Source organism: Taudactylus pleione, unplaced genomic scaffold (assembly GCF_031769625.1).
Source record: "Taudactylus pleione unplaced genomic scaffold, aTauple2 ptg000967l, whole genome shotgun sequence".
In the NCBI taxonomy this organism is placed as follows: Eukaryota; Metazoa; Chordata; class Amphibia; order Anura; family Myobatrachidae; genus Taudactylus; species Taudactylus pleione.
Window position 1 is genome coordinate 8,785,799 of NW_028285368.1, and position 13,020 is coordinate 8,798,818.

Below are 13,020 nucleotides of genomic sequence, written 5' to 3' on the forward strand. Positions count from 1 at the left end.
CGAGGGAAGGTAAGTACTCTAACCCCCCCTCTACTCCCCCCTAACCCTTCCTTGGTGGTGCCTAACCCTAAAATTCCGGGGTGGTGCCGAACTCTAAACCTAACCCCCCTTTCCAGCACCCTAAACCTAAGCCTCCCGGGGGGGTGCCTAATCCTAATCCCCCCTTCCCCTAGCCTAACCCTAAATCTCCCTGGTGGGTGCCTAACCCTAAATTCCCCCAGGGGTGCCTAAACCTTATCCCCCCCCCGTGGCTAACTGCTAAGATGCCCCGGATTTACCTTGTTCAGGATGGCGTCTGTGTGGATTCCGGCGTTGGGTTAAGATAGGCTTTGGTATTTAGATGCCTCTCTTAAGTCCCGTGTCGGGCTTCTACTGATGGGATTTAGACTGGCAGCATCCTGTCTGAATATATAAGCAACCATGGGTTGTAACATTTAGGACAAACCGAGACATGGATAGAAGTAAAAAAGGTGGATAGGGAAAATGGGATATTGCTTTAGGGTAGGGGTGGGCAATAAGTGGCCCTCCAGCTGTTGTTGAACTACAAATCCCAGCATGCATTGCAACAGGTTTAGCAAGGCCAAATAGCAACTGTGGCAGGGCATGCTGGGATGTGTAGTTCTACAACAGCTGGGGACCGCTTATTACCCACCCCTACTGTAGGGCGATCTGGAAGGAGTTCCACCACTGCATTTTATCGCAGTATGGCAATATACAGTATATTATGACATGACTATATTGTAGAGGAAGCCACTCTTATGTTTCTTAACCCTCGGAATTATTTTATCACTATCAGGGACAGGTCAGTTCAAAAGATGTTATATACAGAGGTCAGTGCGTCATTTCTGTTCAAAGTACAAAGGAGTATGGAACAGTGGCCCTGATTCAGAGCCGGACGCCCTGACAGAGCGCTCTCTCTGAATCAGGGCCGGGCTATTTTTTTTTTAGAACGGCCTCTTGGCCGCTTGCATAGTTGTGTGTGACCACCCACAGCTATAGCGAGCGGCCAGGAAGATGGTCGCGATGGTCAAGACCATCGCGACCATCGGGCTTGCGACGAGACCCTTGTGGTAGGGTCTCGTTGCCGCAAGCCCCAGAGAGATTTCGGCTCTAACAGAGCTGAAATCTCTCCCACTGACATCACTCATCAGTCGGGCTGGCCCCAAACGGAGGCGTTCACATGGGAAAGCCTCCGTTTGGGCAGCCACTCCCCCAGCCCGCCCACCAAAGGGGGTGTGCTGTCACTCAACATCGACAGCATGCCCCCTTTGGTACGAGACCCGGAGCGACGGATTGCCCGTCGCTATCCGGGTCTCGCGCATGCGCACGACGGAGCCGGCTCCATCGTGCGCATGCACTCTGGGCCACCATCGACCCGGTTGCGAGCGCACAGTGCTTGTGACCGGGTCTGAATCAGGCCCAGTGTTCTCCAGGTTGCTAAATGACCCCCACAGTGTGTTACATGCCAATACATCTGTTCAGTAGCAAATGTTTCCTGTAAATTGGAAATTAAATCACCCATACAATGGTCATTTTAATACTCTATATGGCTGAATTGCACTCGCATTGCATGCACAGAACTAAAGGTGGATGTACTGTGCTGAATGGATCTATGTGACCAGATCTCCCCTATGCATTTTCTTGGTCAAATAGCCCTCATCACTATCATTACAACCATACACAAGCCCTACTTGGTGCAAGAGATCCATCTTACAGTATATTAGACATGTCTCTGTAAACGCACAATTCTGTATAGCCCACAATTCTAGCTGCATGCCCTCAGCACACCTTTGGTCAACTTACCATATGTCCATTCGCCACAAGTGAACTCGCCACTCAGATGAACATGATTTGGGATCGCCCTTAGATGGCTACGCTCACCTATGGATCGTGCACGGTGCTAAAAATTGAAAAATCGAATGCCAAATCTAATTTGTATGCAACTCTGAATTGGATTCTTTGCTTATGATACCCGTGGTATCCAATATGTGTGAGTAATTAATGACTAATTAAGCTAACTGGAAACTTCCAATTTATTAATTAGTCATTAGGGAGGATGCCACAGGGGTCCCAAAGCAATTAGGACCGTAGGAAGAAGTGGTCATGCTCTGGGGCTGCGAGAACAAAAAATCTCCCGCCACTCAAAAAATTAACAACTCTGCACCTAATTGAATAGCAAAAATCGCATGTCCGGGATTTTTAATCTTCTAGCACCTAATTGATTATGCCCCTTAATGCTGTCCAAACGACACATGTTGCAATAATGCCAGTAATATCGGTCATTCGACCCTAAAATTGTAGCATTCGTTAAACGAGCCCATTAATAATCCAGTCAGAATCAATAGCCTCACTATTGGTCATGTTAGTAAATCAGACCAGGGTCCGGTGAAGCCAAACTGCTGGGCATGGATAAACTGGGCTAAATGGATAAATTTTCTTGTTTGTACGCTGTGGTCTTTCGATTCATGATGAAGGAGGAGGTCCATAGTAGTCTTCCCAGTTAGGTGCTACCTTGCATTCCAAAGACCCTAATACCATGAGTGAAGACTAGTAGCAACAGACACTGCTTAAGTGAATGGTTCTCACAATCAGTAGTGCAACTAATAGGAGGAGGAAAGTTGTGAATATGAAATTCAAAATAGTGTTAATCTAATTGAATCCATGTTTCCTTTGAGATTACTATATACGGTTAACAACAGTTTAATTTCTAAGGCAATAAAGTTTCTAGATAACCGCTTAGAACTCTTGATGCAAAATTGGGTTTCACACATCATCTTCCTAATGAATAATATGCAGACAATGGGCCTCATTTATACACTATTCCGATGTTCACGCAATGATTATCTGTGGTCTGCGCATGGGTCACTGCCAGAATGCACACACGTGGTGATTGAATTGTGATTATGGTTGTAGTGAGGATTCAATCACAAGTGATTGACAGGAAGCTAGCGTTTAGTGGGAGGTACTTGGGCGTAAAAGGCTAAAACGGAGACGTGTTCCAGATGTTTCTGGCTGTATCTGGCATCTCAGTTGTGGTGGCCTATTCTGTGTAACCATAGACTCTCACAGGGAGTCGATGCTTGCATGATCTGCTTCCGGTGCTGTATATATGTACGCAGTTGCAGACAGCTGCGCTGGCTCCGGTGGGTGCCTCAGTATAAGTATTAGGTGAGTGGGCATTGCACTTGATTGCTTAAATAAGGGTAATCGTCACCGGTGTGTGTTGGCTGTACATAGCGACGGCAATGCACCCACTGTCGGTGTGTGCACCATTGTAATCCCGGGCTCCCCTGTCCTACCACCCACAACTGACATTTCAAGGGATTGGCCAAGTCACTGCAGTGCAGACTGTAAGTGATCTGTGAACCCTGGTGCTCTAGCCTCACTGTATGTATGCTGCCGGTGTATTCTAACAAATCTCATCAACCGAAGTGCATACAGGAGTCACCAGAGCTTCTGCAGAGTTTACGGTTACCAGAACTTGTGCTAATTACATCCACTGTTACTCCGCTACAAAAGTGTTATTCTAAGACAGTGGTTCTCAAACTCGGTCCTCAGGAACCACACAGGTCAAGTTTTCCAGGTCACCCAGCAGGTGCTCAGGTGTATTCGTTACTCACTGACACATTTTGAAAGATCCACAGGTGAATCTAATTATTTCACTTGTGATTGTGAGGAGACTTGGAAAACATGCACTGTGTGAGGTCTTGAGTTTGAGAACCTGTGTTCTAAGAACATTGCAATTAATATATACGGAACCTACCACAAAGATTGATCTTACGTTGACATATTTATCGGGGTTTTTAAAAAAAAAAAATGTTCTCCTTAACCCCTTCACCTCAGGCCCTCATTTCTGCGAACGCCGGCTGCCCACGCCCCCGCACCGTCCCTTAAATGCCTCTGCCTGTCAATCACGCAGAGGCATAGAAGGGTCTGCGTGCGATCACGTGCAATACTGAATCAGGCCCGCAATGTCTATTTATTTCATAAGGTGAGCAATATTCTGTCTCAGTACAAGTCCCGCCGGCTGTTGCATTAGCATGTTTTCGCAAATCCTAAACCGTGAAAATCGTAGCTGCGGCAGCAATAAAATACAACTCTAAACCAGGCCCAACATACAGATAGTCAATAGCATCATTCAGCAACTGGAGCAATCATAATTCAGTTTGCAATATTATTATCCATTGTTTTGTGTTCTTTATATAGCATTAGCATATTTCACATATATTGCATTAGCATATTTCATAGCTTTATATGGTAGAAAATAAAGTAATAGTTAACTAAAACCATTCATTTCATTTTCCTCAGAAGCATATACAGCTGCCTTTCTGACTGGTCATTTCAAGCAAAGGGGCCTTATCAAACCGCTCCACCTGCATGCAGTGCTGAAACTGCTTAAATGCCCGGTACATCAGTTGGAAGGAAACACAAGGGAGGTAGACTGAGCTACACAAGAGAAATTCCCATCTGGAGGAAAAAGATATGTCCCAAAGTGACTGCTTTATATCTACAGCCCATACAAGAGTCTTGCTTTCTAATGCATAGTATAGTAATAACTGTTGGAAGGAACTCCTCTGTTTATGAGTGTATATATGTTATATATATTTTAGATTAACCTATACATTTAATAGGTAAAAAAACATTTAATTTTGTTTATTTTACCCATGCATTCATTTAAACTGATTGTACACTCCATTCTGTATGTATTTATTTATACAATGTTTGTACACGTAATTTGTAAATAATTGGAATATCTAAAATAATTTAGTTATAAAATAAGTTCTGTTGTGTATGTATAGTTGTTTATGCTGTTCTGTGGCTTCCTTCCATACTGTATAATGTAACCAAATGTGTGCTTGCACAAATGAGCTTGAGGTTATTATTGCCAAACCTACTGTATAAGCGCGCAGCATTACATGTTATGCACATGACGTATATGAGGGTTTTCTCATACACAAACAACATATTGCTTAAGAAGTCAGGTCACAGCAGACAACCGGTACACACAGCACTGCTATCTCATATCCCATATGTAAAGTTATCTTATCATATTAACAGCTTTATCCACTTGACAAATATAGAATGTAATTTCAGGAAGAGAATTCAAATGGGTCATTTTCTTAGTATAATTCTTTGTATTATTTTTATAGAGTAAGGTGTCTTGTTAGCTGTGTTGTCAGCAGCTGGAGTCTTAGGTCTCAAGAAGAATGAGTCACAACATGTGTAAGCTCCATCCTGCCTGGGAGTTGTATTAATGGGCTGCCCACAGGAAAATGACGCTTTTCAATCTGATAGAACAGGGGTTTCTGCTCTTGCCTTATTTTATAAGTGCTAAGGGGAAAGGAGACAGAACTGCCAGAGCCAAGAAGTGAGCACTGGGTGGAGTGTAAAAAGAGTTTGTGATAACATGACACTAAGTACTTTACAGCTGGCACTCCTGGTGGCAATTCTGTTACTCCTCTGCTGTGCCCAAGGGCGGACTGGTGAGTCTCATCAATGAAATATATTTGCTGATTGTGTTGGGTTAATTACTTTGCTGCTAGGAAAGAATTTCATGCTTAAAACAATTATTAGAAACATAGTTGTCTCTATAATGAAAATGTCACTTCCATAAACAAAAAACCTTACAATTTCACAAAACCTACTGAATGTCTTCCACAAACTTAAAAAAAGCAATGCAATTCCGCTCACTAAGGATATATATATATATATATATATATATATGTGTATATGCCCTCATCTTGGTAAATGTTTAGATCAGCAAAGGCATACATATGTAGTTGTATTACAGCAAATGTCTAAAATTTGTAATATTACTGGGGGTCTCTCTAGGTGCTGTAAATAAAGCATAGTAAAATGCAATCTATTCCTCTGGTTTTGTTATTGGACGCTAAATAAGGAGAGAAATAAATTATAAGTAGTAATATCACTTTGAGAGATTAAATTGTCAAGGTGCAGAGCTAATAATATAGATGGTTCCAATTATTCTGTTTTGTCAGGTGAATTTATGAATATATATTGACATATTGATAAATGGACCATTCCCAGCCACAACCTCAGTGTCATGTACATAATCATGTCGGCCTTTCCCTCACTGTGGGGTGGCTTTATGTTTGGTGTGTTCTCTTGTTAAACCTTTATCTTGAAAGTAGAGTGAGTGTAAAAATGTTTTTTTTTTAATGTTTATCAGTGAGAAAACGTGCAAGTGATTATGGGGGAGGTGTATCAAACCTTCTAAAGATTAAGGCGGAGATGTTTCTAACCTTCTAAAGAGAAAAAGTAAAAATAGCAAGCAATCAGTTTCTAATTTACATTTTACACAATTAAAATCAATTTTAAAAGATTTACATTATATTCAATATGCTGGTTTGTTGTTTTACAGCCTTGAGCATTTCTAATGCTTCACAACAATTAATAGTACTATTCTGCAACACTGTAAGTAAAAGAACGGCTACAAATATAAGTAAAAGTGATCACACTCTCTCAGAACTTGAGTTACAATACCTGACGTTAGTTGAGTGGAAGCGATTGTTCTTCGATGTCATCTGTTTTCTGTAGAAATTAGTCAAAGTAGCTGGCTGCATTGCCGTCCAATGGGATTACTGAAAATGTAGCCTATTGTGTGTAGAAATATACCTCGCCCCATGGTCACAATTTAGCTGATACATTTTAGTCCTCGAAACTTCCTGAAAAATGTAATATACAGTTTATTGTTGAATGTTATTAGAACTTTTACTGTGTTTTATTTGTTAGTGGTTTTTTTTTTTAAGTGTATCAATGGATGGATCACAGTCTCTATCATTGGGCCAGTAAGTACTCAATCAACCACATTAGCTCATTCTGAGGTTGTTGTTTTTATTATTATTATTATTATTCTTATTATTCTTATTATAATACACAACCAATTTTTATAACGCGCTGACATATGTCTCAGTGCTGTACAATCTGCATTGTGTGAAAGACACCTGATATATAAGGAACGTATGGGAATAACAACAGTTTATGATTATGTTTGACAATAAGTAGGGGAAGCAGTTGGGAATCCAACAGAAATAATCCTGACCACCGGCTTCCCAATTGTCTAATCCAATCCCGGCAAGGGGTTAAATGACAGGCGTCGAAATCCCGATGCCGGGAGCCTGACACACGGCTTACTGATCGAAGGTAAGCCGGGTGCTGGGCACGGACAGCCACGCGGAGGGAGGTTTAGGTTTAGGGCTCCCCTAACCCTAAGTCCCCCCCCCCGGGAGTTTAGGGTTAGGCTAGGGGAAGGGAGGGTTAGGGTTAGGCACCCCCCCGGGGGACTTAGGTTTAGGCGGCGGGGAAGGGGGGGTTAGGTTTAGGATCTTAGAGGGGGTTAGGGTTTGGCACTTGGGAAGGAGGTTAGGGTTAGGCACCCCTAAGAGAGGGTTAGGGTTAGGGGGTAGAATAGGGTTAGAAAATACTTACCTTGGACGATCGGGATTTTCACCCCTGCGGCCGATGGTAAATCATACTGAATTCATAAGTAGCATAACATGAGTATGCATGTGTCCAGAAGCATTATTCTCTATTTGGATTTGACTTGAATGTTGCAGCCTTCTAATGTATTATTGGCCAGTACTTGTAGGCAGTGTATAGACAGGAAAACTAGCATGTCTGTGCCATCTTTAGACATTATTGAGTCGATTCAGTTAGGAGCCAGTTGGGTCCTATGAGTTGTTCTCACAGAGAAGTTGCATAGTGAATTGCATTTGCAATTCAATTCCAAACTCGCATTACATTTTCTCTGGGGGAATTCATGTTTTTTGTGCGAGCCTTGCTGAGCTGGTGAAAATGTGGAGAAAATCTTTATACTAAAGTAAAAATGTCGGGACACAGTGCAGAACATCTGGCAAACCTGTCCCAATGAATAATCATACATTTGGAGGGGTTTAAATAGCATTATTTGGGCTATAAAGACATGTTAGTTTTCCGGCGAATATTTTCTAAAAAGCTCAATAATTGGTTTAATTGATGTCAGCAGAGCCGTAACCGAAGAGTGTGACTGGTGCTGCCACACAGAGTGTAGGGTTCTGGGTGGCACCGTCACTGCCCCATGGCCCTTGCTTCTGGCTAGCAGGTTGCCTGAAATCCCTCTGCAAGATGTAATGCTCTATGGGGTTGGGACAAGTACTGTATGTGGAGGTGCTGTATTGATGGGAAAGGGCTTTTTGAACTTGTAGATGGAAACTAAAAGTGTTTTTAAATACTTGTGTAACCTCCTACTGTCATTTGTGCTGATATCAGCAGTGAGGAGGTTAAAACAAATACCACAGTTGTGGGGTGATTTGAGGAGAGGTTGTCAAGGTAATGCAGAAGAAACTATAAGAGCAGTGAGGCCAGCAGAGTGACAGTTGGTCTGAGGTGGGTGGGCTACAACTATTACTCTCCCTGCACATGGTGAGGGGTAAGTATATGTTATTTGAGTCCTTCTTGAGGCCAAAAACACTTAAGCCATCATCATTTCCCTTTGCCATTCTGACTGGAATTGATCATTTTCCATTTATAAAATTTGGCAGATACACCTACAACTCCCTACCCCATAAATGAGACATGCAACTATTCCTAATAAAGGATGCAGTAATTACATTCTTCTATTTGGACTAAATATAACTGACTATTGGATGTATATTATCCTCTAAGTTGTTATTTTAATACAAAGAAATGGACTGGGAGACTATACAAGACCATTATAACCAAACTGAGGACCCTACATTATGGAAACTGCATGCCAGCTATAATACAAATACATTGGGACATTATCACTCTAATGTACATAATTAAATCAGCAACATTAAGACATAAACATTTAAATTATTACGGATTGAATATTCTGGACCCACTAAGTTCTTCATATGTGCACCACCAGAGCTATTACCATGTACTCTTCACTTTTTGCTAGCAGTGTGAGTGTGGAGCTGCATGTAAATTGCGACTGTTGCCTGGTGTTTAGATACATTAATAGTACAAGAAAAAAGGGTAAAGATGTTGGTGTTGACACTACAAGATAACTTTTATTGTATATGCTAAATAATAAAACCATAAGCCTTTGGGCCGCACAACTACATGTGGTTAGTAAGGCAGTGCAGAATTGTTCCTTGTTCTGTTTGTGCATTGTAGACTAACATATATAATTATTAGTGTAGTTACTCCCTGTGGGGAATTGGGCCTCATTTAAGGTATATGCACTTCCAATGCACTATGTGGTAAACTACCCTTAGATAGGAATTAATTATTAAATATAAAAGTTAAAAAACTGGTATTTATATCCTATTGCTGTTGCTATTATATATTTTTCGCTATCTATTAAGTTAAATAAAATCTACTATTAACCTCTAAACACCTGTGACCCCATTATCTTGTGTGTTAGGGGTTGATTCTGATTTGCGTGCAGACAAGGCAGTGGATGCGCCTTTATGCTAATGCTGTGGACGATTTCATTAATACTGAGATGCCCACTTGAAGTGTCTTGCGGCGGTGCAGTTCCTCCTCGGCGCGTCTTTAGTTGCTCAATGGAAACTTGCACCAGCCCTATGGCAGACGCAGCCTCTTACAACAACACGCCCACATCTGCTTTGCCACCCCCTTGTTGTCTCCCAGGAATGTCCACTGTATTCCACAGACTGTGCATCTGATTTTGTTTTTCTGAGTCTCTGAGCTCTGACTGAGATGCATGCACGGAATTAAATCATCGGCAACTGCGTGCGGCATTTACACTGCCCTAAGTGTAACAATTATTGGGAAGAAAATACAAGGGTGGGATCATAGACAATCGCACCTTTATATGAGGGCATTGGGGTTTTCCTGTGCCAACCACTGCCAGAAATAGATTAGAGAACAATAGAGAGGAAACAGATCTTATTGGCGTAACCTGTCTCCCACACTACAGGTGAACACTTGTAAAAAAAACCACTGAAAAATCACATGAAGCACATTTTTCTGTACATTACAATACTGTAAAGACTTTAATTGGCAGTAAAATACTAGTACAATATGGTGTCTGCACTCTGAGGTGCTATTACGTCATATGTTGTTATTAAACTTCAAGGTGTTTATGAGATATATCTGTTGCGATCCGTGAGTGGATTGTAGATGTTAGTAATGTCTATGTTTGATTTGAGAGCTCCCCAAATTCAAGATTTTACTTGAAATGTCCTGGTGTGATCCACCTCATGGAAGCTGTAGGATGGTAGTTCTTAAAAACAGCAATCCTGGTGGTGTTTACTGGTGGGCAAAAACTTTGGGCAGTATTTTCATCTGTGTGTAAATAAAGTTATTATATTGGTTGTTTCGAAGTTCTTGAATAATAGTTGGCGTATGTGCGGTAGATGTAACCTCCCCTCTCCAATTGGTCTCTGTCCTGGATAACAGCCACTCCATCTCAGGAATTCACAAAAAACACAAACGCAGTATCAGGTGCTGGTGGGCACTATGATGCAGAGGTAAGTGAATGTAGGGACTTACCTGAGTCCCAACGTACTCCTGCTGGTCCACCAAATGTGCCTCCTTAAGCATAGTGAGAAGTGATGGGTGTAAAGGGCAAATTATAGTTAGCCAATGTATATGGACAGAGCACTAGATATATGGAGTGGGGGTAAAAATCTAATTTATTATTCTGCACCTAGCCCACATGGGCAACATTCGGTGTCAGATAGTAAAATACCATAACACTGTAAAAACTAAGAACATATCATGCATATGGTCTATGGATGAAATCAAAAGTCACATCAGTCAGTAATGTCCCAATACTAGCTGGCTCTCATTTTCCCACCATTAAAAAAAACCAAACAAACAGGCATTTGACACCTCTTAAGAACCTCCAGTACTTTCCTTATGGTCACTAACTTCTATATGGCCCTACTATCCCATTTGCCACTGTATTAGTGTCCAGGATAGTTTTTCATGCCCTTCTCTTTGTTTGCTTTTTGTCACAAAATGTCACATAACCTCACAGTGAGCCCCGCGAATCAGCCTTTCTAATGAGTCTTGCCTTACTCAGGTGCACACATTCACCCAATGTATGCGAGTTTTATGATGCACTTGCTTGAGGAATCTGCGAAAACACATTTTCCCCCTTTGCAGTGCTGTCTGCCTCATAAGCCATATCAGGATCATACGGCTAGTGGCAGCTCCAGAGGTGGGGCTGCAGCACAGTCCAATATTCAAATAGGAGAACTACACCAACTGCCAGAGATGTTTGGCAGCATTTGAGGTGGCAGTTGGTGTTGCTCCCCTATTTGAATATTGGACTGTGCTGCAGCCACCATAAATCAGTCAGTGAGGACATTGCACAGGGGGAGGAAACATTATATCCCTTTTCACCCCCTTAGGAGTCGAATTTTGAAAAATCCCTGCTTAGTGGGTACCTACATCATGGATGGAATATACTCCCCAAATTTCATGTTTCTAGGTCTAGCAGTTTGGGCAGGGCGATGATGTGTCAGTCTGGACATTTGATTTTATATACTGTATATATAGATTGTGTGTGCATATACTGTCAGTACAAAGTTGAATATTGATGTATTCAGTGCTATTTTGTTTTTATTGCTGAGCCGCCCCTCCATCATGGACCCCAGCTCTGCCCCCGGTGCTCCATCCTGATTCCCCCACTACCGCTCTCATACTTACCCCATTCAGGTGGCATACCCTCCTCTCCAGCAGCCGGCTGGGGTCTGTCCCATACCTCTCGTGGTGAGAGCCATTGGGGCATGAGCCCAGACTTCCACTATACGTGCATTGAGGTGATGGGACAGACCTTCTGAAATGATTATATGGTTTTTAAACATTTATTTATATACCCCTATTATATTCCATTGTGCTTTACAAATGGAAGAACAGCAGTAAAATGACTGGGCATTAGCAAATAGACATAGAGGGTGTTACTCGCAAACTTAAAATGTATAGGGAAATTAGAATTTCATACATGAGATACAGTAAGTGCTAGATATAGAAGTGTGCAGTTGGCTGTATGATCTAGTCATACAGCAATGCTAGCAGAAGTTTCAGCCTGTAATCAGAAGGTTGTTTGTGTATGGAACAACACGTACATTTTGTTTGAACTGTGTAGAGGGGAGGTAATTATGTAGATTATTTTAGAGGATTAAATGGTTGGTTCTGAAATTTTCAAACAATATATATTGACTATACCAATGATGTTCCACTTATCTGACAAGATTGTTTGAAGTCTACTGCACACTGAAGGCCTCATATCGAGTTGTGTTTTGCAGCCTGAATGATCACGCAAAATGTTGCTCCACTAGGAGTCTTACTGTCAGGATTGTAACATGCAGTGTGCAACCAGTGCCGCCACCCAGGGATCACAGCAGAGGGGGTCAAAACTGTCTGCCTCAGTGGTGCAGTGGCTTTACTTACCTTATAGCTGCTCCTGTGGCTCTGGCGATGCAGTGCTGACTTCTGGGTCCAGTGGTCAGTTAATCCAGCTTAGGCAAGTATTCTACCCCTATCCTTAATGTTAACACTTCCACCACAGCCTAACCCTTGCTCTCCCATTGTGCCTAACCCTCCCTGCCCGCATCCTATCCCTAACCCTCCCTTCCAGGAATCCTAAACCTAACCCTCCCTGCCTGCATCCTATCCCTAAGCCTCCCCTCCCACAGCCTAACCCTAACCTTCTCCTCCCGCAACCTGTCTAATGCCAGCATTCTGTAGAGTGTCAACATTCTGAACTTATCGACATTCATAATTGCCGACATTATGCTTAATAAAAGTCTCTCTGACTAACACCTGTGTGTTCAAGTCTGTCCGCGTGAGGTACCTTCCTTAGTTGATGTTTGATGTTGGTTCTGGTGGGGGGCGGTGGGGGCGCTGTGGTTTCAGCCCGGTCTTATGGTAAACCTAACTTTTGTGACTACCTCTATCACTGTGGTGCTCCCTGCGGATCACCTTGTTAAGGTTCACCTTGGAGCATCTAGCTGTGGAGGGGCCTGGCTCTGGATGTCGTGACCTCCCTCCAGTCCCAATTAGGGGTCCGTGGTTGGT

At 42.4% G+C, this 13,020-nt stretch overlaps 1 protein-coding gene across 1 annotated transcript in view; it reads left to right on the forward strand.

Moving 5' to 3' along the window:
- Positions 1–5,344: 5,344 nt before the first annotated feature.
- The window catches only part of SUSD1 (sushi domain containing 1), a 281,173-nt gene continuing 273,497 nt past the window's right edge, over positions 5,345–13,020 (forward strand). Inside the window, exon 1 of the mRNA XM_088460052.1 lies at positions 5,345–5,483. Within this exon, the coding sequence (XP_088316178.1) occupies positions 5,408–5,483 (76 nt within the window). The 5' untranslated portion in view covers positions 5,345–5,407. The remainder of the gene's footprint in view (positions 5,484–13,020) is intronic.